Source organism: Apodemus sylvaticus, chromosome 9, assembly GCF_947179515.1.
Source record: "Apodemus sylvaticus chromosome 9, mApoSyl1.1, whole genome shotgun sequence".
Taxonomy (NCBI): Eukaryota; Metazoa; Chordata; class Mammalia; order Rodentia; family Muridae; genus Apodemus; species Apodemus sylvaticus.
The window spans coordinates 25,935,386-25,962,965 of NC_067480.1; the positions used below are offsets into that span (position 1 = coordinate 25,935,386).

General features: G+C 41.3%; 1 protein-coding gene across 4 annotated transcripts in view; it reads left to right on the top strand.

Annotated features, from left to right (window-relative positions):
* Positions 1-2,577: 2,577 nt before the first annotated feature.
* Positions 2,578-27,580, top strand: part of Usp40 (ubiquitin specific peptidase 40) — a 69,977-nt gene continuing 44,974 nt past the window's right edge. For 2 of the 4 annotated variants that reach the window (XM_052192993.1, XM_052192997.1), the window contains exons 1-11: positions 2,578-2,679; positions 3,695-3,916; positions 6,241-6,308; positions 7,778-7,891; positions 10,424-10,588; positions 11,601-11,747; positions 13,634-13,777; positions 19,151-19,279; positions 23,206-23,301; positions 24,542-24,649; positions 27,171-27,468. In XM_052192993.1, the coding sequence (XP_052048953.1) occupies positions 3,718-3,916; positions 6,241-6,308; positions 7,778-7,891; positions 10,424-10,588; positions 11,601-11,747; positions 13,634-13,777; positions 19,151-19,279; positions 23,206-23,301; positions 24,542-24,649; positions 27,171-27,468 (1,468 nt within the window). In that variant the 5' untranslated portion in view covers positions 2,578-2,679; positions 3,695-3,717. Of the gene's footprint in view, positions 2,680-3,138; positions 3,237-3,694; positions 3,917-6,240; positions 6,309-7,777; positions 7,892-10,423; positions 10,589-11,600; positions 11,748-13,633; positions 13,778-19,150; positions 19,280-23,205; positions 23,302-24,541; positions 24,650-27,170; positions 27,469-27,580 lie in introns of all 4 variants that reach the window. The other 2 variants (XM_052192995.1, XM_052192996.1) reach the window with 2 other exon arrangements.

Here is a 27,580-nt window from a genome sequence, read left to right on the forward strand (position 1 = left end):
ATTCCTTCTCCTCCCTCCCCTCCCCTTCCTGATTGCAGACACTGTGAACAAGCTGTTCCACATTCCTGTCGCCACAACTAGTGTCACATTTACCACCTTGTCTTCTTCATCACGGTGGACTAGTTCTTCAACTAGAAGCAAAAAAGAAACTCTACTTTCCTTACATGGCGTTAAGTAGTTAAGACAACAACGAGGACAACAACCAATCCAAAAACTGGTATCAAGAATGGAGCCGCTGCCGTTGCCATGACTAGCGGCCACATAATTGGAAAGCCTTTGGAAGCAGTTTGAGACAAGAATCAGAAAGACATCACAGTCTCCATTGCTCTCAGCACCACCTCCTTCTACCCATCTACTAGTATGGCCGATTCCTTCATGTAGGGGTAATTATTTAGTAAAGACTACAGCCCTGCTATGGCTCTGCACCACTCCTTCCAAGTATCTGGTAAAGCATGACTCTTAAACTTGAAAAGTTAACCAAATGTATTTATGTATATCAAACTCCCAATTACATAATGCCAATTTACAATGATAAAGTCTATCCCAATATTTCTAACCTCTCCAAAACACCAGAAATACGTCTGAGGCCATCTGGATATTCAAGTCTCCTTCCCTGCTCTGCTCCTGTTGTCTACTGAGCCTCCCTCTCTCCTTAGCTCCTCCTCTTCTCTCCCGACCAATCACTGGCCTCTCATTTCCTCAATGTGAATGGCTAGGAAATATCTTGCAATGTCTTCATTCTATTAGTATTAAGATTTTATAGTAAGTCAGGCACTTGGAAGCTGGCTAGGGTGTCCTAGTCTTTCTATTGCAGTGATAAACTCCACCACTAAAAGCAGCCTGGGGAGGAAAGGGTTTATTTCACAGTTCATCTTGAACTCAAGTCAGGGCAGGAACTAGAGGCAGACCCTGAAGCATAGGCCATGGAGAAACCCTGCTCTCTCGCTGGCTCCCTCTGGCTCAGTTTGTTTTTTATACAACCCAGGACCACCTTCCCAAGGTTGGCACTACCCGTAGTGGGCTGGGTCCTCCCACATTAATCATTCATCAAGAAAATGTCCCACATCTGCCTCCAGGCCAATCTTATAGAGGTATTTTCTCAGTATCAGGTCCCTCTTTCCATATGACCCTAGCTTGAGTCCAGTTTGCAAACAAAACAAAATAAAGTATAAAAACAAACAACCTACCAAAAACAATCAAATCCTAACTAGCAAGTACATGGGTATAAGGGGTAATAACTGCCTAGAAGGGAAGGCCTGCTGGGGGTGGGGGTGGGGTTGCAGCCCCATGGGAAGACCAGCGATGTTGGCCAACCAGACGTCCCAGGGCTCCCAGGGACTAAGCCATCAACCAAGGGGTACACATGGTTCCTGGCAAAAGAATGGCAGAGGAATGCCTTGTCAGGGGGAGGGGAGGTCCTTGAACCTGTGAAGGCTCAATAGAGGCCCCGGTGTGGGGAAATCGAGTGGGGATCGGTCGTGGGAGTGGGTTGGGTGGAGGAGCAGGGCGTGGGAGGAAGGGTTGGGGGTTTTCGAGGAAGGGGGGGAGACCGGGAAGGGGTATGACGTTTGAAATGTAAATAAAGAATATATTCAATAAAAACAGAGAAAAAAGGGAAGGCTCCGATGGCTCTTGCCTTACTGTGGTCGGTTTTTGGTCAGGGAATAAAAGTTTAAGACATATCTGCGATTTTAAACAGGATGAAGTAGTACCGTAAGACAGAAAGAGATGCGGCCAGGAAAGCAAAGTGAAGAGGAGGTTGCTAAAAAGCAACGTGGTCCTCAGACTGGAGTACTGAGAGCAGTATACTCTCCCTGTCCATTTCCTGGCCCAGACCCCTTGTTCCTATCCAATCTTCATCTCCAGTCCTTTCCTCCTGACACTTCCTTAGCTTTCTAGCCACACCAGCCTCCCTCAAATGTTTCAAATACGAATCCCTTGGGCTGGTGCTCACTTTGATTCTCCTGACCCTGCAGCTCCCTCCATCTTTATTCCTGTTCTCCATCTCTCAAACTCTCTGCTAAAATAAAAATTAGTTTTTTACCTGTTTCCTTCATCCACGTCCTGATAGAGGTTGGAGGAGTCGAGGGAGATACAAATGGGGTTGTATGCGGAGGATGGGAAGTAACCCATCCGAAGAGCTCCAGTAGGACAGACAGTTGTGAAGGGAATATGTGTGCACACGTGCCTTGCATGGTTATATATAAACTATTTAAGGTGGATTGAAGACGATGTAAGACGGTTCACAGAACGTAGATCATTTTCACAAATTTTGTATTGGAGATATACTTTGGGCGCGGGGGCGGGAGACGGTTTTAAGACGTTTTTGTCCTAGAGCAGAGACTATATAAATATATACTCCACTTAATTGGTGAAATCTCTAACAGAATGTGGCTCCAACGCTTTTTGTAGACAGCGATAAATACAAATTTCAACATGCAAGCAGGCTGTCTAGCAAAAGAGCAATCTTTCTGCAGGACTCATAAACCCTTCAGCAACATAACTACCCATAAATCTCCGCGTAGCGCGACGCACCCTGGGAAGTGTAGTTCGCATCTGGGGGGGGGGTAAAACAATTTCACTTTCCAGAGAGCCGGCCTTGCCGGCATGGCGGTACCCGTTCGGAGCGAGTTCGTTTACTCTGTGCTGTGGCCGGGGCGGGGGTCTGGGCTATAGGCAGTAAGTGGGGCTGGGGAACTGGGCTCAGGGAGGGACGAGGGCAGCGTAGGGACGACCCCGGCGGCCTGGGGCGAGACGCCGGGCCTCCGCTGGCGGCGTCAGGGGTCGGGCCGCGGGGACGCGCGCCGGGTCGCGCTCCTGGGCGCTGGGCGCCTTGGTGGGCGGGAAGGCCTCTGGAACGGCATGACGGGAACCCAGCCCGCGAGCTCGAGGCCTGACTCGCGAGTTCCATTTCTTGAGCTTTTGTTCAGAGGACTGTGTTGAAAAGGAAAAGAACTGCATTTTGGCCCTTCCTGTCACTTAAGACAGTGTCCTCAGCGTTTTACCTCAAATGCCCCTTCACCGCACTAGAAAGAACAGATTCCCGCAGGTCCCCAGTTCTGGGGTTGGATTCCTGGGTGTGTTTTGGAAGGCCATTGGACTCCATAGCTCTAATGACCAGAGTTTTTCTTCCTCAAGGTACTTACTCCAGGCTCTCTAGTTTGGGGCCAAAGTGCTGAAACTACTATCAAGAAGATTAATGTGATAGGTTTAAGTCACTGAAACGCTGTGATCTGGTACAGTATATGAAGGGATGGGAGAAGCTGAGATTTCATAATTGATGACGGCTGCTGTCTCCCCCACCCCACCCCTCTTTCCTCATTTAGTGATGTAGAATCCAAGAATAGTTAGTTATCTGTTCTTGTGGGCCAAGCCCTTTGTACTCAACAACCTTTCTTTTGTCATGTGATGGGTTAAATTACCCTGTAAAACATTCACAGCCCCATTTTATGTAGAAGTAAATGTTAGCTAAATAACTTGTCCTGGATCACACAGGTTAATCAGGACCCCTTGTAGGTAGGAAAAACAAGTCAGGTCTTGCAATCTCCAAAACGCAAACTACTGTATTTTTTGAAGAACGATTTAGCAAAACAACAACGCTCAAATAATAAGAAAAAATTGTGGGGGCTGGGTGTGTGTGGAGGTTCATTTCAAGAATAAAAAACATTTATGTAACATATCGTTTAATTTAAAGGATAGCATTCAGTTCCATCCACAATGTTTGGGAACCTATTTGAAGAGGATAAGTCCACTGTGTCTACTAGTCAGTATGGAAGAGGGAAGAAATTAAAGACTAACGGTTTGGAGCTGCCTGCCCCTAGAGAATTCACCAATTTAAGTGGAATCAGAAATCAGGGTGGGACCTGTTACCTCAGCTCCCTTCTTCAGACGCTTCATTTCACACCTGAATTCAGAGGTATGCTATGTGACATGCATTTGAATAATAATATGTACCGTGGGTTTTATATGTAATTAGTTATGAAAAATCATAACAGAAAACAGATCTTAAGGTGGATTCAACAATAGGTGTTCATTGTCGCAGAAAAAGACATCCGTTAGCACTTCTCTGAAGAAAATTGTGAAGCTTACCATTTAAAAAAATCTATTCTGTGTAGTGACAAGTTATTTAGCTAAAATGAGGCAAGGTAATTGTAATTCCCATAATTTAAAATACAACATAAAGAGAATTCTCTCATCTTTCTCCAGAGTAATAGCCACTTAAGTCAGGGTTACACAGGCAGATTGACTTCTGCAGTGGGAGAAGTTGTCACCTTACTTATACACGTCCATAGTTATATATCTGCATTTCTGAAATTCAGAGACCTCTGATTTTGAGGTGATCTGTCCTGAACTTGTTTGGCCTCAGAACCTGACCTGACTGAGGCTTCTTGGGAGTTTTAGTTCACTCAGGAGGATGACTATGAATATATTCACAACAGGGATGTTAATCTAATTAATCAGCATTGTCTGCCCCCACACCTTGGTAAGAAGGAGTAATAGTGTACTGATACCTCCTTCATCATTTGAAAGCCTGGAAATTATGAATTTCAAAGACCCAAAGGAATTGAAGTAAGGAGTTTTGTAAAAGAAACAGAAACCTACTAGTACAGATTAGCTGTATTGGTTGGCTGTGGGGAGTTACTGGGATGACAGACTGTTTCTCAGGAAACCATGTGCTGGCAGCTAGCCAGCCAGCCTTCACCTTTATTTCTTGCCCCTGTTTCTCAACATGTTTGTCCCATTCCCATCTCAATGCTCTAGCATCCTTCATCTAGTGTGACATCCTAATGTAGTGAACTGACAGATTTCAGAGTGGTATCTTGTGGCCTTGACTTCAGCTTCTACATAAAGTTGCCTCCTGATAGTAATTCTACTCTTTGGGCTTTCCAGCATTACTAAGCAGTAATAAAGAAGGATAAAGACTTTTCAGCTTTTAATATGGTTGAAGTTAAAAGGCAACTTGAAGTAAAAAAGTAGCCTTAAGAACAGACTTGAGAGCACGTAGGAAGTGGAGCAAGAGAAAGGTCACAAGTTCAAGACCACACGAGACGGAACCTCTCGCAAAACAAAATGGAGAAAAAGAAACTGAATAGCAGCTATATGGCACACCCCTGTAGTCCCACACTCAGGAAATTAAGGCAGAAACATTAAAAGTTTAAGGCTAGCCTGGGTTATGTAGGGAGGCTGTCTCAAAACCTCAAAAAGAGAAAGAGAAAGTGAGGGCCAAAGTAGATCATGGAGAATACCAGGAGCTTGAGAAAGAGGAGTAGATAAGCCCTCCCCTTTCTCTTTTTAGTACGAAGTAGAGTGTATTTAAGACATGAGAGGGGTTAAGGGAGTAGAGACAGAAAAAGGCAGAGAGAGAGGGAGAGGGAGAGAGAAAGAAAGGGGAGAGAGAGAGAAAGGGAGAGAGAGGAAGAGGAGGAGAGGGTGAGGGGAATGGGACAGGGAGGAGTGTAAGGGGGGCAAGAGCAAGCGGAGCAGAGAGGAGAGGAAGAGCGAGCAGTAAGCATCTCTTGTCTCTTCAAGCATGTAGTTTGGCACTGGTGTGCCTATGCACTCTGCACGGTTCATCATGACCCTGCTGTTGAGGAGGAGGTATAATCTGGAAAGGGGAAGGAGGAACAGAATACCGAAGGAGGAAAACAGGGACTTTTTTGTGTATATGTCTTTTGTGGGGAGTGGTGTTTTAAAGTAGGGCTAAATTGAGTTCCATTATATTTCCAGTTCACTGCAGTGAAGAACAATGGGACGTGAGTCTAGAAAGCCCACAGAGTGGTTTTGTTCCTCTACCAATTTTGTTTAAGGGGATGGCTCAGTGCCTAGTCTTAGCACATGTTAGGTATGGACTGTACCCTTAAACTACATGCTTAGTCTTTGGATTTTTTTTTTTTTTGAAGCAAAAAGTCTTCTTATAGAGATCAAGTTGGCCTTATCTCAAGATCCTCCTGCCTCTGCCTCAGTAATATAGGGTTAGAGGATATCCCATAGTGCTCTGCCTGCTTATGTTTTTATGTTCTGTGGATCTATTATACTGAAGTGTCACTTGATGTCTGTTCTTAGATCTGGTGGACAAAAATCTTAAAAGAATTCGAAATGTGTAGATAAAGGGGACAAATGTTGCCTTAGTCATTTCTAAATCTTTTGCCAATATTACTTAATGGGGGGTCTTGACTTCTTAAACAATTTTCTAAGAAGAAGCCATATCATTGACATATGTACCTCTACTTTTTTATTTAGAAGCTTTATTTTCTCTCGGTCCGGAAGAGCTTGGTTCTTTAGAGGACAAGGATAAACCTGATGCAAAGGTACTAAATGTATAATTTATTGGGTCTTTTAGAATGTTCAAGAATGGTTTGGGGTTTTTTGCATGTGTATTTGTGTTATATGCATGCCTGTGTATATACATGTTTGCCAGGGTTGGGGGGAGTGTGCATGTATAGGTATGTGAGTATACAAGTGTGTGTATATGCATGTAGAGGCCAGGGGTTAATGTCCTCCATCAGGCTCCACCTTATTCAGTGAGGTAGGATCTCTGTCTTGTACTGTTCCAGCTCTCTCCCTACCCCAACTGTCCCTGTGATCCTCACTGCCTCCCGAGAACTGAGATTAAGGCAGGCCACCACACCCACCCAGCACTTTAGTGGGTGCTCATTCTTATGTGGCAAGTACAATCCACTGCAGCACCTCCCTAGCATGGGAAGTGTTTTTTAAAAAAAGAATTAAGTACCTTATTCATAGAAAACATTTATTACAAAGTATCATCTTCGTTGACATACTTAGTTAGCAATGAAATTTTCTCAACAAAAGAATAGCTTTTCCAACTGGCATGCTGCTATTGCTACTATTACAAATAAGCCTCACTTTGCTGTGCTTATTGTCAAGGCAAAGGAGAGACTTGGAAAGTATCCATGCTAGCTGACCAGAACATTCATTCAGTGCACTAACTTGCTATACTGAACACATTGGGGAAACCCTAGAGACCAGTATCTTCTCAATTTAGTGGTCTGGAAATACATCGAGGAAAAATATAGGACATTGTTTTGTACATTGCAGTGGTGGAATTGTCTAAATTGTAACTCTGAGCATGTTCTTCATGCTGCAGCCACATTCTGAGGCTTCTCAGTGAACTTAGGCTCTTGTCTGTGGTGATTTGTGACATACACACACATGCTTCCAAAAAAGCTGTATGGCAAGAAATGACATTAGTGGATGTCAGTTCCTTTCCAGTCTGTTGTAGATCAATGCTTTTGTAGTATATATTTTTAATGTCATGGGAATATAGAATTGTCACAGGTGTTCCTGATGCTTATTGTCCCTCTGAATCATTAAAATTGGCCTGCACACTGGGCTGTAAGAGACCCTACTCTCTGGCCTGGAGCTAGCAGAAAGGGAGGCAGGTATAGGCTAGCTGCTGTGATCTGAGTGCCTGAAACATGGCTGCGTTAACCTGGAGTGTGTGTGTATGGAGATGTCTTAGAGGAAAAAATGAAGTGTGGAATTGTATGTCTGTGATCATGCGTGTAGTTTCTTGGGTCCCATTTGGATTTTTAATATTGATCTGAACTATATCAAGGGAGAAAACTCTCAAAATCACTAAACCTTTTGGACTGAATTAGAATTTTCAAAGGACCGAATCCTAATTAGTTCTCCCTCTATAATGAGGGATTCATGCCTGTTCTACTGAGTGAGTCAGAAGACAGGAGAAAACCAGCCTAGAGGTTTTGAATCCCCGCCCCATTCAAGAGCATTTGTCTGAGCGCACACCCGTCCTCAGGTTCGGATCATCCCTCTGCAGTTGCAGCGCTTGTTTGCTCAGCTTCTGCTCTTGGACCAGGAGGCTGCGTCCACCACAGACCTCACCGACAGCTTCGGGTGGACCAACGAGGAGGTAGGAAGGGGCTCAGGGAGGGAGGGGTACGGTAATGTCCTTAAATTGTGTCTCAGGGTCTCAGCACATTGGAATGTCTTCATAGGTGAATACTTAGATGATTACTGAACATAGGCTAGCTGTGACTTGGACTGGGAAGAATGTCGTTACTATAAGGAGAAGTGCAGAAGCTGATTTTTGAAATTTGTACTGAACAGTTTTTGTGTCATTTAGTTACTGTTTCGGGGTCAAACTGCTCATCAAGCTTTCAGGCTCCAGCCTTTTAGAAGGCTGCCCACCTTGGTGGTGTGCTTCTTGTCTGACTCTGATGGAAACGAACTGCCGTCAGAGCAGCACTTTGCCAGATCTTTTCCTTTCCCCTTCTTGACCTCTGACTTTTCATTTTCTGCCCTGAACCCTTTATCTGCTATAGATGACTCACTGTTTAGTTTGTATTCCTAAAAGGTGTTCCACCATGTGCAACAAACATCTGTGGTAACAGATAAGGATCTCGTCAGTACATCAGTTTAGACAACTAATAACCACATCGTTTGTAGTCCATCCCTGCAACGCTCTCACCTGTGTCCTTCTAACAGGAACACGCCTTAATCCACTGGTACTCCCTGTGGGATTGCAGCAGGGATTGGGCTTTGAAGCAGGCGACAGCACATTCCCTCAACAGGCACATTACATTCCAGATACAAGACTAGTGCTAGGGCTGTGTTCCTATCCTTGCCTTTAAATCACAACCACTTCATGTGGTTTGCATGCCATAAGCTTCACTCTGTCAAAGCCTGCAGTTCAGTGACTTTTAGTATTTTCACAGAATTAGGCAGCCATCACCACAGGTCCGTTTTGGATTGTTTTCACTGCTCTAAAAGAACCCCCATGCATTTGCAGTCACTCCCCACCCACCTCCTCCTCCAGCATTTCGTTTTCCTATAACCTACTTCCCACTTAGAGATCTGCTGCTCTGTACATTTCATAGGAATAGAGATAGACACTACTTGATCTTTTTTAACTGGCAAGTTTCACTTAAGAAAATGCCAAGGTTCATTCCTTCTTACTGCCCAGTGAACCTCTGCTGCATGGATATGCCACATCTCAATGGAGGCTTTTCCTTGTATTTGAGCTTCTACTAAGTTGCTGGCTTCATAATTCTTAAAAGGTCTGAAACACTTTTCTTAGTTCTTTCATTTTTTTTGTAAGTAAAAGACTGGACATGGATAGTAAAAGACTGGACATGGATAGTAAAAGACTGGACATGGATAGTAGAAGGTCTTTGATGTTCCTTTGCTAAGTAAATGGAAGTTTCCCCTCCAATTCAAACCAGTGATATAGGACAGATTATTCATTCCTTGGTATTTCATATTTTAAAAGGCAAGAAAAATATCACCAGTCTCAGACACGGCGTCAGCTTTCACTTCTTTACTTGAGACATGTTGCATAAACTTCTTTTTATACGGTTCTGCCTGGCTGCCTCTCTTTCTCACCCTGAAGTGTTCCTTGTTTCCCTTTGGCTTTCCTTAGTGAAAGCAACAGTGATCAAGACTTAAAGGCACTTTGAAGTGTCTGTGACACTGTTAATGTCTGTGGGGTAGGCTCAGTAGCACTTGCTGTTCTGTTTAAGTACCTGTAGGACTTGGCTCTGGGTTCTCCCTTCCTTTGCCCTTTTCTGCCTCCCAAGGATGGAGCATACCTTGGAGGAACAGACTCTCCTGAAAGGCTATTTCATACATGGCTGGTGATTTAGAATAGATTAAAGCAAGAGCCAGTTTGAGCTCTTCTCAACAACACGACATTACTCTTGTTTTTGTTTCTTTATGCTTCAAAGTAGTCAATTCTGGTTTCTGCTGTCCCTAGCAGTTGTGATCTAAGTGAGGTTTTCCTGTGTATATACGGCTGGCTTACATACTGTTTATACCTGACCTGTTCTTTCCTTCTCTCCTCCTTGTAACATGGGTAGTTGGGTGTTCTCTCATGATATAGAGTGCACCTCATAGTCACTGAGTGAGTTGAATTGTGTGTACATACTAAACACCGCCTAGTTGTATTTCTGTTTTGTAGTGCGCCTAATTGTATTTCTGTTTTGTAGTGTAAATAAATAAAGGTGGTGCTGTTTTAACCTGCTTAGTCTTCCATGCATCTATTCAAAGCTTTTCTTATGTGTTTCTGTTAGTTGATAGTATTCTTTAAAATTTGTTCCTAAAGACTTTGAAGCAAGCTGGGTGGTGGTGGCGCACACCTGTAGTGTGCACACACCTCTGGGAGGCAGAGGCAGGCAGATTTCTGAGTTCGAAGCCAGCCTGGTCTACAGAGTGAGTTCCAGGACAGCCAGGGCTATACAGAGAAACTCTGTCTCGAAAAAAAAACCAAATTCAAAAAAACAAAACAAAAAGACTTTGAAGCAAAAGTTATATTTAAAGTCTGCTGTTTCATCTGGGCATTATGCCTATAATGGAAGCACTCAGGTAGGAAGATTGTAAGTTCAGGACCAGCCTTGGCTACCCGAAGACCTTTTCTGAAAAATAAAAACAATTTCCTGTTTTATAGGAAATGAGACAACATGATGTGCAGGAACTCAACCGAATTCTCTTCAGTGCTTTGGAAACTTCTTTAGTTGGGACCTCCGGCCATGACCTTATTCATCGTCTATACCATGGCACCATTGTAAACCAGATTGTTTGCAAAGAGTGTAAGAACATCAGCGAAAGGCAGGTAAGCAGATAGGAGTTCCTCTGGTAACAAATTATTATAAATTATAAGTCACACAATGAAGTCTGTTGTGTTCTCCTTCTAGCCCATGAGTCCTAGAAACTGAACTCAGGTTGTCAAGATTGGCAATAGAGCCCTTTACCTACTTAGCCACCTCAACAGCCCGCGGGTTCTTGAAACAGTTTTTATTCAGTGCTCTGATGTATGTTTTTAAACAAAGGTTTGGGGAGATGTCTACATGTAGATATCACATGAAAAAGCCAGTGTAAAGAAAGTCCACAAAGGAGCTAGAGGTGGCTCAGTAGTCAGGCCTCTTGCTGCTGCTCTTCAAAGGACTGATGCTCCATTCCCAGTACCCACATAGGGCTGCTCACAGCTGCATGTATCTCTGTAGAGCTGTAGGGGCACTGGCACATACATGACCTACACAAACACACACACACACACAAATGTATAGAAATACAGAAATTTAATTATGGAGGTAATAAAGATAAGATACTAAAGAATATTTAACACATCTCCAATTAAATATTGGGTTTAGTTTGTTTATATCCTTCAGAAAGTGTCTTTGCAGTGTACTTATATTTATATGGTATATAACCTGTCATGTAAAATTCAACTCTGCCTTGGAGTTGCTATGCTTATTTTAAAGATAAAAGCAATGTTACTAAGCTTTATGTGGTGTGTGTGTGTGTGTGTGTGGTGTGTATGTGTGCATGTGATATGTATGTATCTTTTTGCAGTGTATTTCCTGAGGAAACATGAGGTTTTATTGCATCTACATCTAAACTCATAAACCTTTCTCTTTTAAACTGTTTTCCTAATGTACTTTAAACCAAATTATAGTTTGATATAAGAAGAATGATTTGGTGATAAGACTTTACAATATGTAATCATGGCATATATATCTTGTATGCTAAGTTTAGAAAAAAATATATATGACTATCCCAATATATATTTGAGTTGTAAACATCTGTGAAGTCATTTGTTAATATAATATTCTTTCGTATTTCAGGAAGACTTCTTGGATTTGACAGTAGCAGTTAAAAATGTATCTGGTTTAGAAGATGCACTCTGGAACATGTATGTGGAGGAGGAAATTTTCGACTGTGACAACTTGTACCACTGTGGAAGCTGTGACCAGCTGGTTAAAGCAGCAAAGGTAACCACGCCTACCATCTCTTAGTGCTTGGGGACCGGAAGCTGTGCCTGCAAAGCCACCCTCATGAATTCAGGAAGACACACTTTGCTGCTTTGAAAATGAAGGATTGAGATTGTCATTACCTATAAAGTTTTACAACAGAAAAAAACTGAGCTTTATTAACCTAACAACAGCTTTTCCTGGAAGAGTGTGTTGGAGCCTCAGGGTTTTCTCAGCATGCCTGTTAGTAAGCATCAGGGACACTTACCTCTCTTAAGTGTGGGCTCAGCAACTTCCTCCTCCCTGTGAATGTCAAGGCAAGTTTAGAAGACAGGGTTAGAGGGGCTGACCTCTTCTCCGACTGAGCTGAGGCAGAAGGGAACTGCATGAGCTCCGGTTGGTCCGGTTCAGTTGTTCTCATTGCAGCCCTGTGTACAGTTACTCCTGTGAGCACAGTTGCCCTGTGTTCTGGGGAGGCAGAAAACAAGAAAATAGAGAGGGCTGCCACCGAGATGAATGCACTGCTCTCTTTTATTTCCATACACTGTACACACCACACACACAAACACGCACACGCACGTCACCTCTAAGCTCCTTTATGATGCTACCTTGCTTTGAGACAACAACACCTCAGTACTGCTGGAAACTGGCTACATACGAGTGTGTTCTTCCAGCTGAGGGAAGGGTTCTGTGCTTTCCTACCTGAGTTTACCTACTTATTCTCCAGGAGTCCAACCTTGAGTGCTATCTTCAGAAGACAGATTTTGGAAAACACTTTTTGAGTTATTTTTCCCTCTTTTTTTCTCCTCTAGACTATATTTCTTTTTCAACATCCTTTCACAGCTATATATGATTTCTGTATGAAATTGGTTTTTAATGTATTTTACATGATTAATTTCCAACAAAAGTCATTGTTAGCAGATTTGCTAAGTATCAATAATTCATTAATATTAATATAAAATTATTATTAGAGGTGGTGTGTGTGTGTGTGTGTGTGTGTTTTGCTAATGCATTTCCCATTCCTCTGGCTTAGATGCTCCATTTGCTACACCTTTCTGGCCACCTTCTCAGCTCCTTCTCTTTCTGTGACCAGCGCTGCACTTGTTTCTTAGCCTTGTTAGAGTTGACTTTCTCTGATTATTTTAGGGGCATGTGTAGAATGAGTTTGGAAATCTTCCATATTATAATGCATACTTTATTTTCTTTTGTTGTTTTGAGACAGTTTTCTGTATAACCCAGGTTGGCCAGGAACTCTATATAGCACAGGTTATCTTCAAACCCTCATTCCTCCTCCCTTTAATCCTGAGATTATAAGTCTATACCACCATTCCTAGCCTTGTTTCACTTTTTTAACCCATAGAATATATGAAATTGTAACTTTAAATATGTTTTAAGTAATGTTAAACACATAGAAGTGTTTTTCTTCCCTAAGGCCACCAGTGCAAGAGCATTGGGGACAGCTGATGACTCTTAAAGAGCAACTTAGTGCTTTGTTTTAAATCAAGGAGTTACTACTGCAGCAAGATACCAGGTTTTGAACTTAAGAAACAACAGATAGGGACTGAAGAGGTGGCTCAGTGGTTAAGATCACAGCTACTCTTCCAGAGCATCGGAATAGATTCCCTGTTCCCACAGAGTGGCTCGTAACTGTTTGAAACTCCAGTCCCAGGGTGTCTGACTATGTCTTCTGGCCTCCTTGTGCACTGTGCATATATGTAGTACACAGACAAATTTACAGGGAACATACTCATACAAAAAGGAAAAAAACATAAAGAAATGGGTAACAACAAATAAAACCCATCCGTAGAATGGTTTTATATTGAATAATTGAATCACACGTCATCTTTTATTACCTTATATAGTTTATGTATTCTTTCGTGTAACTGTGTCAATTTTTCTTTTTACAGTCTGCCAAATTGCGAAAGCTGCCTCCTTTTCTTACTATTTCATTACTAAGATTTAATTTTGATTTTGTGAAATGTGAACGCTACAAGGACATTAGCTGTTACACATTCCCCGTCCGGGTCAATCTCAAGCCTTTCTGTGAACAGGTTTGAACCATTTATTTTTTTAATTCTTTCTCTTTCTGGAATACTCAGTTTACTCTAGGATTTCTCAGCGTCGGCCCTATTAGCATTTTGAGTTAAATTGTATAATGTGTATGCATCCCTTCTCCACTGACAAGCCAAAAGTCCATGTCTCCTAGGTGGAGTGAGGAGGGGGCCACATTAGTTATTATACTCCTTTTGAATTTCTTCTTCTTCTTCTTCTTCTTCCTCCTCCTCCTCCTCCTCCTCCTCCTCCTCTTCTTCTTCTTCTTCTTCTTCTTCTTCTTCTTCTTCTTCTTCTTCTTCTTCGTTGTTGTTGTTTTGTTGTTTCTTCTTTGAAACAGATCTCTTATAGCCCAGGTTGGCCTTGAATTCATCTTCTGTCTCTGCCTCATGGGTGCTAAGAGTAAGGCCTGTGATACCATGTTTGAGAGTCTGTTTGGTGGTAGATGATACCATGTTTGAGAATCTGTTTGGTGGTAGATACGTTCGTAACAATATATTTGATAATGAAAGTATAAAATCCAATATGAAGTTCTTCCTTATCCTCTTACACTTGGCCTTTCTTCTCTTTTCTGCATGTTACACTGCACCCACGTGTGCATATTATTGACTAGGCACATATCCACATAGTGAGGGGCTACCATGTGCTGTTTCTTGATAAGATTATATTATACATTCTAAGTCCATCCATTTCTAGTATCCAATTATCTGTTGATAGACATCTAGATTGAGTCCAGTTCTTTGGTATAGCAAATAAAGCAGTGATAAAAATGGTGGTGGAAATATCTCGATAGTCGTGTCCTGGCTAGTTTTATGTCACCTTGACACAGGCTGATAGCATCTTAGACGAAGCAACCACATTTGAGAAAATGCCTCCATAAGATCTGACATGTAAGGCATTTTCTTAATTAATGATTGATAAGGGAGGACCCAGGGGATGGTACCACCCTTGGGCTGGTAGTTCTGGGTTTTATAAGAAAGCAGGCTGAATAAGCCATGAGGAACAAACCAGTAAGCAGCACCCCTCCACGGCCTCTGCGTTGGCTTTTGCCTCCAGGTTCCCACCAGGTTCAAGTCCTTGCCTTAGCTTTCCTCAGTGGACTATGACTCCAGCTGTGTAAGCCCTTTCCTTCCCAAGTTGCATTTGGTTATAGTGTTTCATCATAGTAATAGTAACCCTAAGACAGAAGTTGGTGCCAGTATTATACGGTATTGCTGTGACAGACCTGACCATGTTATTTCAGGGAGGATTATGGATGAACTTTAGGGCTAGAAAAGTGTTGTGATCACTGTGAACTGTTCTGTTGGAGCTTGGAAGATAATGCTGAGAACAGTGCAGGTGGAGGCCTGGCCTGTGAAATTTAGAGGGAAGATCAAATTCTCTATCATGGCTGTTCTCTATTATGAATTCCGAGTCTGTGGTTTTGGTCAGCTGGGGCTGAAGAGTCAGTGTGATCAACAAGAGACCAACATCACTAAAGTAAAGCTTTTGCTTTACTAGAACAGTTGATACTGGTCAGCTGGAGTTGAGTGATTAACAGTGATTAACAAGAGACCAGCATCACTGAGGAGAAATCTTCTGGAAAGTGTTTCATTAGGGTGAACACACAGAACCTGTGTTCCAAGGCTGTACCTTGAGCTGGCAGCTGAACTTGGTAGTGTGCAAGCATCTCACAGATATTGTTTTGAAAGCATGAAGGGGTCATGGAGAACACCTGAGGTTGGCACTCTGAGAAGTCAATAAAGGTCACTAGTGAAAGTGCAGCCTCCGGAACTAGCAGTTGAAAGCCCAGGATTGATAAGGGTCATGGAGGGAAGCTGAGGTGTGATACCATGGGGAGAGAGCCCAGGAGAGGCAATTGGAGAGAGTGCAGCCATTGCAACAGGAGACTCCAGCATTTTGGAGATGCCAGTGCCTTGGGAAGATCACCAAGGACAGCAGCAGCCAAGGGGGGGGGGGGGGGTTGGTTTGAACTGAGAAGGCTCTGTGGACTGAAGAAGGTATAAATGGAGAAGTGACCCAGGTCCTTTGGGAGACTCCAGATTATGAGTGAATCCCAAACATTGGACACTGTTATTTACACCGTTTGAGTTGGTATTGCTAGGTTCAGATTGTGTCTATGCTCTGGTTTTTCCCTGGTGAAGTGAGAAAATATTTAACTTATTTTTTATTTTACAGGATCCCATAGTTATAAGAGACTCTGAACTTTTAAATATACCTTGGGTTTTCAGAAAGTGAACTTTGGACTTTAAAGTGTTAGACTTTTCAAAGTTGAAATGCTTTATAGTGTGATGTTTATTATGTGTGACTTAGGAGATAAAGGAAAGATTTTGGCTAAATACTGCTGTACTGGCATGTCAACTTAACAAGGGGTCAGTTGTCCTGGCTAGTTTTTATGTCACTTGGCGAGAGCTAATGGAGGCAGCCTCAGTCGAGAAATGCCTCTGTAAAATCTGACTCCAGGCAAACCTGGAGGGCACTTTCTTAATCAGTGATTGACCTGGAAGGACCAAATCAATTGTGGGAGGTGCCACCATGGGCTGGTGTCTCGGGCTCTGTAAGAAAGCAAGCAGAGTAAGCAACCTTATGGTCTCTGCATCAGCTCTGGCCTTAGGCTCTCTCCCTGGTTTTGAGCTCTTGCCCTGGCTTCCTTCAATGGATTGGGACTCAAGATATATAAGCCAAATAAAGCCTTTCTTCCCCAAGTTGTTTTTGGTTATAGTGATTCATCACGGCTTGAAGTAAGGTTTGAAGTTCTCTGGGTATATTATATACACAGGAGTGAAGTAGCTGGGTTGTGTGGGAGTTACATTTTTAATTTTTTTAAAAAACCCTCCAAACCCTACAATTCCACAGTGATTGTATTAATTTTTGCCTTTCATAACAGTGAATACGATTTCATTTCTCTATCCTTTCCAACATTTGTTTTCACATTTGTTGACGAGTCATTCAGATTGGGGTCAAGTGGTACCTCCAAGTAGTTTTAATTTGTATTTCCCACATGAAAGGGATATTGAGCACTTTAAAAATAGTTATTGGCTATTTGTGTTTTTAAAAAAGATTTATTTATTTATTATATGTAAGTACACTGTAGCTGTCTTTAGACACACCAGAAGAGGGCATCAGATCTCTGACAGATGGTTGTGAGCCACCATGTGGTTTCTGGGATTTGAATTCAGGACCTTCAGAAGAGTGGTCAGTGCCCTTAACTCTCCAGCCCTAGTTGTGTTGTTTTTAATTGTCTATTACATTTGTTTGCCCTTGTGTTGACTGGCAGTTGTATTTCCTTGGCATTTAATTTCTGCATCTCTTTGTAAATTCTGGGTATTAGCCCCTTGTCTGAAGTAGAGCAGTGAAAGCCTTTCCCCCACCCTGGGACTGTCTTGTTAATTCCTCGGATTGTTTCTTTGCTATACAAACCTTCTTACTTTATGTGGTCCCATCTTTCCACACTGGGTTAGTTCCTCTGTATTAGTGTTCTATTCAAAAGGTCTGTGCCTTCCCAATATCCTGAAGGGTGCTCTCGATGTTTTCTTCTAGAAATTTCAGTGTTGCAGGCTTTAGCTTAAGGTCTATAATCCATTTTGAATTGATTTTGTACAAGGTGAAAGATGTAAATCTAACTTCATCTTCTACAAGTAAAAACCCAGCATACTTACTGAATAGGCTGCCTTTTATTAAATGTATGTTTGTCAAAAATTAGGTAAGCATAGCTTTGTCTTTATTTTCCAGATTTTCAATTCTATTCCATCATTCTACCTATTTATTATAACAAGTTATTGTTTTGCTTAAAAACAGCCAGCTATTGAATGCATGTGTGTGCACGCATGTGTTTAAACTTCATGGCCAAGCCTCCCTCTACTGTAGGCCTCACCCCTGAGCTCTGTACTGTTTGTTCCATGAATTATCATCCCTAGAGTCTAGTAGTGCCTGCTGACTCTGAGGCTTTTACTGACACACGCAGAAAATTAAAATTGCTTTCCAAGAGTAACAGTATACTTGCTTCTCCTTTTATAGAAGATAGTTTGTCACATGATTCTAACATATATCAAAAACAAAAAACAAAACAAAAAAACCCTGGTCACTTAACTAGGAAATCCACATTAATTTTAATTTTTTAATTTCTGTATTGAGAAAAATATCTTTTATCTTTGTGTGTCTCATCCTTTTCCTGAATATGACATTTCTTAATACTGCCCACTTAAAAACTATAGTTTAGGAAATAAATTCTTTAAGTAACTTGTGTCTCCCAGGTAATAGCCATGTGCACATTTTACATTACAGATGACACTGAGTTCAAAGCCAGAAGAGATCTTATGTCTCATGCCGGTTCACACTCCTCCTACAATGTAAAGACTAAGACTTCCTTGCCTGCCTGCCTGCCTGCCTGCCTACCTGTCTTCTGTCCTTCCTCCTTCCTTCCCTCCCTTGCCTTCCTCATGCCCTACTCCCTCTCTTCTCTCTTCTCTCTCTCTCTCTTTCTTTCTTTCTTTTTTTTTTTTTTTTTTTTTTTTTTTTTTTGCTATTGTTAGCAAAGGATGGCCTCCTAAGTGCTGGAATTACACAGCTGGCTTTTCCTTTTCCTTCTGCATCCAGAATTTTAAGCATGTCGTAAGTCTAATGTAAATTTTCCCCATTGTTATTGGAGGAGTTTACCTGTTGGGTCACTTGTAATTGCACACTATATTAATTATAGAAGAGGTTGATCATAAATTAGAAAACCAAGAAAGAACCTGTTCATTCCACTAAACTAACCACCTCTTAACAACACCAGGTGGTAGTCATAATAGCTGAGTTCATATTCTGTGCAGGGAACTAAAATCCCAAAAGGGCCTTGACCTTGAGACACACAGCAACTTTCTTGGGATATCAGACAGTTTTGGCAGGAAAAGAGTGTATGTCCTAAACAGCATTATGGGCATCATGCAAAGATAGCTGTCTCTGCTAACAGTCTCTAGCACAGACCCATTGTCTTAGTTAAAGCCAGTAAAAATAACATCTTCAGATGCACGTGCTCAGTGTGGCAATAAATCAGTAGATTAAGACTTAAAATTCAGCTGTGCATAGTGGCTCATGCCTAAACTCTTAACACTCAAGAAGCTAAAGCAGAAGGACCTCCAGGAATTTGAAGCCATCCTCAAAGAAATTAATGAAAAAAGAAGCTAATTTAAGCTCATGTATTTAAATGTATCTTTATCCTTAAATATAGTGATAGTGTTTTAAATATCAGGTGACTCCGCAGCAAAGGGGCTTTACTGTGAAGTGTGACTATTACAAGGATGTCTCTTACTAGTTTCAGGGGTCGTTTTTTCCCCTTTGATTATGTATCTCACCATATTAATCTATATCAATGTTTACTTTCCTCCTTTTAGAGTGAACTGGATGACATGGAATATATGTATGACCTCTTCTCCGTCATTATCCACAAAGGTGGCTGCTATGGCGGTCATTATCATGTGTACATTAAAGATGTTGACCATCTCGGCAACTGGCAGTGTCAAGTAAGCTTACAAACTTGTTTAGAAATAACTTTGAAATTAACTTGTATTTCTATTCCTGTTACAGAATTCTGTTGTTCGTTCTGCCTTCAGTATACACCCCTCCTTTAGAAAACATTGAAGGTTCATTTTACATGTACAGCTCCCATGTGCCCTCTACCTGGAATCTCCAGCTGTTAACCTTGTCGTATTTATACATGTGACATAGACCCTCATGCACTCTAGTGAAGAGTTTGGAATGAAGTTGGGAGCATCTGACTCCTTTGCTGGGAAACACCTTGTGTTTGCCTACTAAGCACAGGATATCTCTTCCCCAGCTACTCATCAAAATCACCGATCTTTAACATTGTCTGTTACAGCCTTTTTCACACACAGCCTTGCTATGATCTTAAAAGGTGCATTGTCTCTGAACCAGTCTAGCTTCAGCTAAGGGAGCCTGCCTTGGCTTTCCTCACTGCCTCCTGTAGTTTTTCTTAGCTGCTTTCAGAGTTGAAGCATTTTCTCAATCGGAAGTCTGTAAACTCATGCAACATTCATATGAAATTTCGTTTTGAAGTTTACTGATTCTTCTGTCTTCCTTTGGGACTTTGAATTCTAGAACATCTCTTTGAAGTTTTGTGTTCATCTCTTCAGCTGCAGCTTGCTCTTTGTGGGAGTATTAGAGGGAGTGCTTGCTGTTGGTGTGACGTGAAGTGGCAGCTATGTGTTCTTTGCCTTGAAACCTGGTGTTTGATTTTGAATTCTCTGTCTTTCTATGTGTCTATTTGACACTGTTGTACTTTGTAGTCCATGCTGGTGTGTAGCTTGCGCTCATCCTGCCTATCAAGTGCTGGAACTTCAGGCATAGGTTTGGGCCATCACATCTAGTTGCTAGTTTATTGAAATCCTGACTCCACAAAATCAAGAGCAGTCAGGAGGAGGGCATGGGGGCACACAGCTGCAAGTCTAGCACTTGATAGGCTGACACAGGAGAATTATCATGAGTTTGAGGCCAGCATGGTCTACAGACTAAGGCCCTGTTTCAGTTTAATCAAAAGAAAATAAGCAAAATATGGATTTTTGTGTGAACTTGGTATATTTTCTATGAGTTTGCATGTTCTTGGTATTTTTCTTGTCCATGGATAATTCTTTGGGATTTTTGTTTTGTTTTTGTTTTGTTTTGTTTTTTTCCTAGACAAGGCTTCTCTGGGCAGCCCTGGCTGTCCTGGAACTCACTCTGTAGACCAGGCTGGCCTCGAATTCAGAAATCTGCCTGCCTCTACCTCCCAAGTGCTGGGATTAAAGGCGTGCGCCACCACCGCCCAGCTCTTTGGGATATTCTATGGAAGTATATTTTGCTATTTATAAAGAACCCCTTGCTCCCTTACCTAGGTAATACTAATGAGGTCATTCTTAGATGTGGGACATTGTTACCAGAGAAAAACACCTCTATGTTTAGAAAGTTAAAATTGGCAACCCCACCTTCCGGCCTTAGGGAGGGAAAGGGGGCATGAGATTGAGTTCAGTCACCTCTTGCCAGAGATTTCATCAGTCTTGCTTATACTTGTGAGAGTTGTCTAGATGGACAGAACTTAAAGAATGAAAGTATATCCACATATTTCATGTAGATATATAAGGAGCTTTATTAGAATGACTTGCAAGCTGGGGTCCAGCTAGCCCAACAATGGCTGTCTAGCAGCAGAAGGTCTAATAGTAGTTGTTCAGGCCGCAAGGCTGGATGTATCAGTTGGTCTTCAGTATACACCAGAACCCTGAGAAGTAGGCTCTAATGCCAGTGAAGGAATGGACTTGCCACTGAGAGTAAGAGCTAGCAGGCAACAAGTGAACACTTCCTTCCTCTTTGTCCTTTAATAGGAAGTGGGCGGCTGCGGAGCCACAGTCAGGTAGCTGTGGGGTGGGAAAGTCTGACTGTAGCCAGGTGACTGTAGGGGTGGAGTCCAGCCAGAATGCTAGGGGCCTGGGGCGTGGCCATAAGTGACTGATGGCCACAGGATTATGGAGTTGAGGAGTCAGCAGTCTGGGAGCATAGCTCACAGGTTCCGTTCCTTGTAGAATGTTCTACTGGGTCTCCAGAGTGAGCCTTGCTCAACCAGGCTACAGACTGCATACAAGGTCCCACAAATTGGTTGTTTGAAAAATCAGTCCCTTTCCTTCCTGCTTTGAGTTAGCCATAGGTTTTCTTCTCTGAAACTGTTCTGTATGAACATTGAAATGGAAACTCCGTGTCAGCAAAGCTGGGCTTAGTTTCCATCTTACTTCCTGAAACTTAGTTCCAGTGTCCAGTGGCCTGGAAGTCATGGTGTCAAGAGCTGGAGGATGCAACTGGTCACAGTGCAAACACAGTCAGGAAGCAGGGGGAGATTAACGCTGGAATTGAGTGCACATTCTCTTCTTTATACAGTCTAGGATTCCAGCCCAGGGGATGGTGCCATTCCTTCTCAGTTAACCTAATCAAGATAATTCCCTACAGACATGCCCGGAGGCCTACCTCCCAGGTGATCTTAGAGTTTTTTCAAGTTGTCAGTTAAACTTATTTTGTTTATAACCTTAAAAATCAGTATAAAAAGAAAAAGATGTTTTTGTTTTATCTCATCATTTTCAATAATTTATAAAAAGATGATAAATCTGGTCTGCCATAAGCTGTTATTTCTTAACAGTTTCTTTTTAACTTAATGACATCAACTAGTAGTTATGGTTTTAGCCAATTAAAAAAAATTTTTTGATGAACTGGAGAAACAGTTCAGCTTGCTGTTCTCAAAAAGGACCTGGGTTCAATTCCCAGTACCTACATGGCAGCACACAGCAATCTGTTACTCTAGTTCTAAGGAATCTAATACCCTCTTCAAGCCTGTGAGGGTACACAAATGAGTACTCATACACAAAATAAAATAGATAAAAATTTTAATTAGATATCCAAGAAAGTTAAAATTTACAGAAATACAAAAAGACAGCACACACACACACACAGAAAAAAAAACTTAGAGAGCTGATGCCTTTAATCCCAGCATATTGAGCAGACCCTGTCTCAAAACCAAAACAAAGAAAATGCTTTTGCAAGATGGCATATGTATTTTTTTTTTTAAATCACCAAAATTTCCTACCAAAGGATATATGCCACAATGCCCAACCTGGGCTTTCTGAATGATAAAGAAATAGAAGTCAATATTTAAGCTGAGATTACAAAAACTTGGTAGGATTTCCTTAAGCCAAAACAAGGTGTGTAAATATACCAGTGAGGCCCAAAAGTATCTTGAGATGAATGATAATGAGCACAAACTTTATGAGACACCATGTGTTTTATCTGGAAAATGTTAGAACCTCTGTGTGCACTGTGCTGTGTCTTAGTCGCTGTTGTACTGCTGTGAAGACACTCTCTAGCAAGGCAACTCTAACTGGAGGCTGGCTCACAGTACACAGGCTGATTCCATTATCATCATGGCGGAGAGCAGGAAGCCGTGCAAGCAGACATGGTTCTGGAGAAGTAGTTGAGAACTACATTCTGCTCCACAAACAGAGAAAGAAAGCCGTGTGAGCTTTCTGAAACCCTCAAACCCCACTCCCACTGGTAGACTTCCTCTAACAAGGCCACACCTGCTTCAACAAGGCTATACTTTCTCAAATTGTGCCCTTTCCTGGTGACTAAACATTTAAATACATAAAACTGTAGGGGCCATTCTTATTCACACTGCCACAGGCTAGAATCTTTCTTTGTCTCATAATCCTAGTTTGCATATAAAGTCAAAGAGATTAAGTAAATTGTGTAGATTTACTTGATGAAACCTGACACTCAAAGCCAGGTCTGCCTGATTCTCCAACTTGTATAGATTGTATTTTTACCTTTCTTTCTCCAGTGGCTTAAACATTCTTATTTGGTTAATTCCTTTAAACTGGCATCTGTGAAAGAAACATTTAACTGTTTTCCTTCTTAGGAGGAGATAAGTGATACAGATGTGACTTTGAAAGTTCCTCAGAATGAAGAAGAGGTTGATGATCCATTGGTGGTTCTAAAAACAATCTTATTGCAGGTAGAGTGAGTCTTTGTACATATATGTGGACATGTAAGTATTATAGATGCATGTATATGTTATGTACATTTGTATGTGTGGTATTTATATGAGAATATCAGATAAGATTGCTTTAGGGCTACCTCTAAAAGGGAAAATCTTCATTTTAACTTTTTTCTATCAGGTTCTCACTGTGTAGACTTGGCTGGCCTAGAACTTGCTTTGTAGACCAGACTGGCCATGAACTCTCAGAGCTATGTCTGTCTGCCTTTGCCACCTCAGTGCTGGGATTAAAGGTGCCAGGCACCACACTGATTTGTTTTGACTTAATCACTAGGTGTGGTGGCTCTTTCCTGTAATCTCTCATCTTGAAAGACTGAAGCAGAAGAAACACCTTGAGTTTTAAGCCAGCCTGACTAGAGAATGAGCACTTGTTTCCAAGAAAGATCCATTTGTTTTGATATTGGGACCACTTGCAAGGCAAAAATAATAAGGACAAGGAATGTGGCCTCGTTGGTCAAGTGCTCATCTAGCATATACAGGGCCCCAGGTTCAATCACAGTGCCACATAAAGTGATGGATGGCATGCCATATAATCCCAGCACTTGGGAAATGGGGGCAAAAGGATCATTCTCAGTTACATAGCTAGCGTGGACAACGTGAGACTTTGTCTTAAAACACACAACAGAAGAGACTCTTTTTTGTTTTGTTTTTGATTTTGCAAGACAGGGTTTCTCTGTATAGCCCTGGCTGTCCTGGAACTCACTCTGTAGACCAGGCTGGCCTTGAACTCAGAAATCTGCCTGCCTCTGCCTCCCAAGTGCTGGAATTAAAGACATGTGCCACCACTGCCCAGCTCCAGAAGAGAATTTTAACCTGTGGCCTTGAAGTCCTTGTCTCCAATCACAGTTCTATTCTGAAGCATTGGGGCCTAAAGATTCAACATTAAGCCCGTGTCAGCCACATCGTCCTTGTTTATTCTTCCAAAATCATAAACAATGTCAGGAATGTGGCAGACCTTAAGGACTCCCTCTGGATGGTGCTCTTTGAATTTCTGTCTGTGGCCCTTGGCAAATGGATTTTCAAATCAAGGTTTTATAAACCGGTGTTCAAGGTTCCTTTAAAAATTTATAGCTCTGATTGATCCCATTTTAAGTTTACATTCTAGGGAATATGAGCAGGTTCACTTCTATTGATCCCTCTGAATTTGTAATGTAATTATTTCTCATCAGATATTAACTGACTGTATTTCTTTCATAAGGAGGAGGCCAGTCAAATTCCTGTTGATCAGCTGGGCCAGAAACTCTTGAAAAAAACAGGAATATCTTGGAACAAGAAGTACAAGAAGCAACATGGACCACTGCGAAAGGTAGTGCATCAACATAAGAAGTCCTCTCATTCTAGGAAACCATATAACAATCCCAGAAACACAAGTTTTTATGTAGAAGGAGCTTTAAAATAGATTAAAATAATCAGTATTTTTGTTTAGTGGTTAGAATTCTGCTGGTATGTGACAGCTCACATACAATGTATTTATGTTATTTATGAAGAAGTAAGCAGGAAAAGAGGCCTTCAGTTACCACAGAAGTCATTCTAAAGCTCAATGAATAATCAAGCCAGTTACATGGCTCCATAGGTTATAATCAGACTCAGAAAATGGTGTTACTAGGAAGCGGCAACTTCACAGAGAAAAAACATTTCCCTGTTCTGCGAGTGCTGAATGAGTAATCAGACAACAGAACACTCACTTTTCCACAACTTGAGTTGTTTTGTAATGGGATTGTTTTAGAGTATTTATGGACTTTCATTTCCTGGCATAAACATGTTCAAAATGCCCCCATATTATATTTTTAGTGTCTTTAGAACTTGAAGTTTTAACTTCTTTTTTATTTCTTATTAAGCTGTATTTCCTTGCTTTTTCCCTTCCCTTTGAGGTACTGTCAAAGACTTTTCAAAAAAACCAACATAGCTTCTGATGTTATTGATGGTCTCTATTGTTTATCTGTTTTCTATTTTATCCCTGCTCTTATTTTTAATTGTTTTTACTTCAAGGAATTTGGTTCATCAACTGGAGAGGAGGGCCATTGCCATGTAAGAGAGGGGAATGGAGTTGAGAGAAGGAAGCTGGAGGGAGAAGAGAGAGTAGGGCGGGCTTTCTCTGTTCTCCCAGCCCTGTGCAAGAACTGGAATAGTCTTCCAGGCTGTTATGATGCGCTCCCCATGCTCTTGCACTGCCTGAGCTGCCAGATTAGCTTCCATGGGAGAGAAGATTAGTGTGGTTAAAATATAAGGTGGCTTGGTACTTCTTCTAGATATATAGTAAGCCATCCTCAAAAAATACTTTTAAACTTTGTGATTGCCTTTGTTTAAATTGCTTTTTTATTTTTAAAAATTTTAGATTAGCATACAAAGTAATAGATTTCATCTTGAATTATAATGACCTGTTTGTCCTTATACTTATTCTCATTAATTTTCCTCCCGCACTACCTTCCCATTATTCCCTCCCCTTCCAAGTGGTTTCCTTTCTTCCTCCAGTTAATCCCAGCTTCCATTTCTTACTGCATATATTCTTTACCATCTGTTTTCCACTGCTTTTCAGATCTCTTGCTTCTTTCTCATGATTACATATAATACATGCCTCTATTATGCCTATTCGTGGATATCTATAAATATATGTTTAAATCAAGATTGCACATATGAGAGGAGGCATATGTTAACTGTCTTCCTAAGACTACTGTATTTTGCTTAATTTAATGATTTCCAGTTATATTCATTTTCCTATGGCTATTATGATTCCATTTTTCATTATAGCTAAATAAATTTTTATTGTATGCATGTGCTACATTTTTTGTTCATCTTTTGACAAACAGCTGTGCTACTTCAAATAGTGTAGCAATAAGCATGGATGCGCAAATCACAATGGTATGTCCAGTGGGAGTCCTCCCACTGTACCCTCTCAGTTGGCACATATAAGTCATATAGTAATTCTGGTTTTAGTTTTTGATCCATTCTGATTTCCATAGTGGCTGCACATGGTTACACCTTTTCCCCAAGCTCTTCTCCAGTGTTTGTTTTCTTGATGACAGACATTCTGACTAGGGTAAGATGGAATCAAATTGGTTTTTGTTTGCATTTCCCTGATGACTAAGGATAATGATTACTTTTTAAAGCTTTTATTTGTCATTTGTGGGATTTTTTTTATAAAACTTTCTGTTCATTTCATTAGACCATTTATTAAGTGATTTGATATTTTGGTGTTTAATTTTCAGTACTCTTTCTACATGCTCAGTATTAATCCCATCTGAGGTATATTGGCAAAGACTTTTTTTCATTAGGTTTTCTTCACTTTGGTGGTTCTTTTGTTTTGTGAAAGATTTTTAATTGAAACGACTTGAAGATACAGCTGTGTGCAAGAGTTTTCTGAGAACTCTGAGAACACAGGAAAACAATCGGCAAATGTGTATCTGTAGAATTAAATGGCTACTAAATAGTCAGAAATGTTTGTTCTTCCCAATTTTCATCATTTAAGCACTTAAATAGCAAGGAGTCCTTTACTTAAAATAGCAAATAACAAATAGCAAATCTTAAAATATCAGTAGTGTCATATTACTCAGATACTTTCCACATTGGCTTATCACCTTTCTCCCTTGACAGAACTGTTAGCGTATTTAACAGGATGTTCCAATTTTGTCAAAACCAGACAAGTTTTCTAGTTCACAGGCTAGCAAAAAAGAAAGGTTAAGTTAAAAACATCTAATCACACAAATCACACAGACACACCACACACAGACAGACACACCACACACACACACAGAATTTGTTTTGTTTAAAAACTTTTATTAAAAAATTTTTCAAGAATCCTAATTTTTGTTTTTGTTTGTTCTGAATAGTTCTTACAGCTCCATCCTCAGATATTTCTGCTCAGCACAGATGAAAGCACAGTTAGTCTCCTGAGGAACCATTTTGCCCAAGCCCCATCTGATCTGCAGAGCCATGCACAGCTTCTCGATACGCTTGCTTCAGAACCCCCAGGCTTAAATGACAACACCGGGTGCCCACACTGGTTTGATATCAATGACTCCAAAGTCCATCCAATCAAAGAGAAAGCTATCACACAGCAGTTCCAGGGTAAAGAAAGCGCCTACATGCTATTTTATCGGAAAGCCACGTTGCAGAGACCCTCTGAAGGTATGGACAAAGAAGTGCTCTGCTTTGTCTTGTTAACAACTTCAACAGGCATGCTTCAAATGCTGCCTGAAGTTCTGTCTTTTGAAGAGATGGTAGTGCATGTAAGTGTACT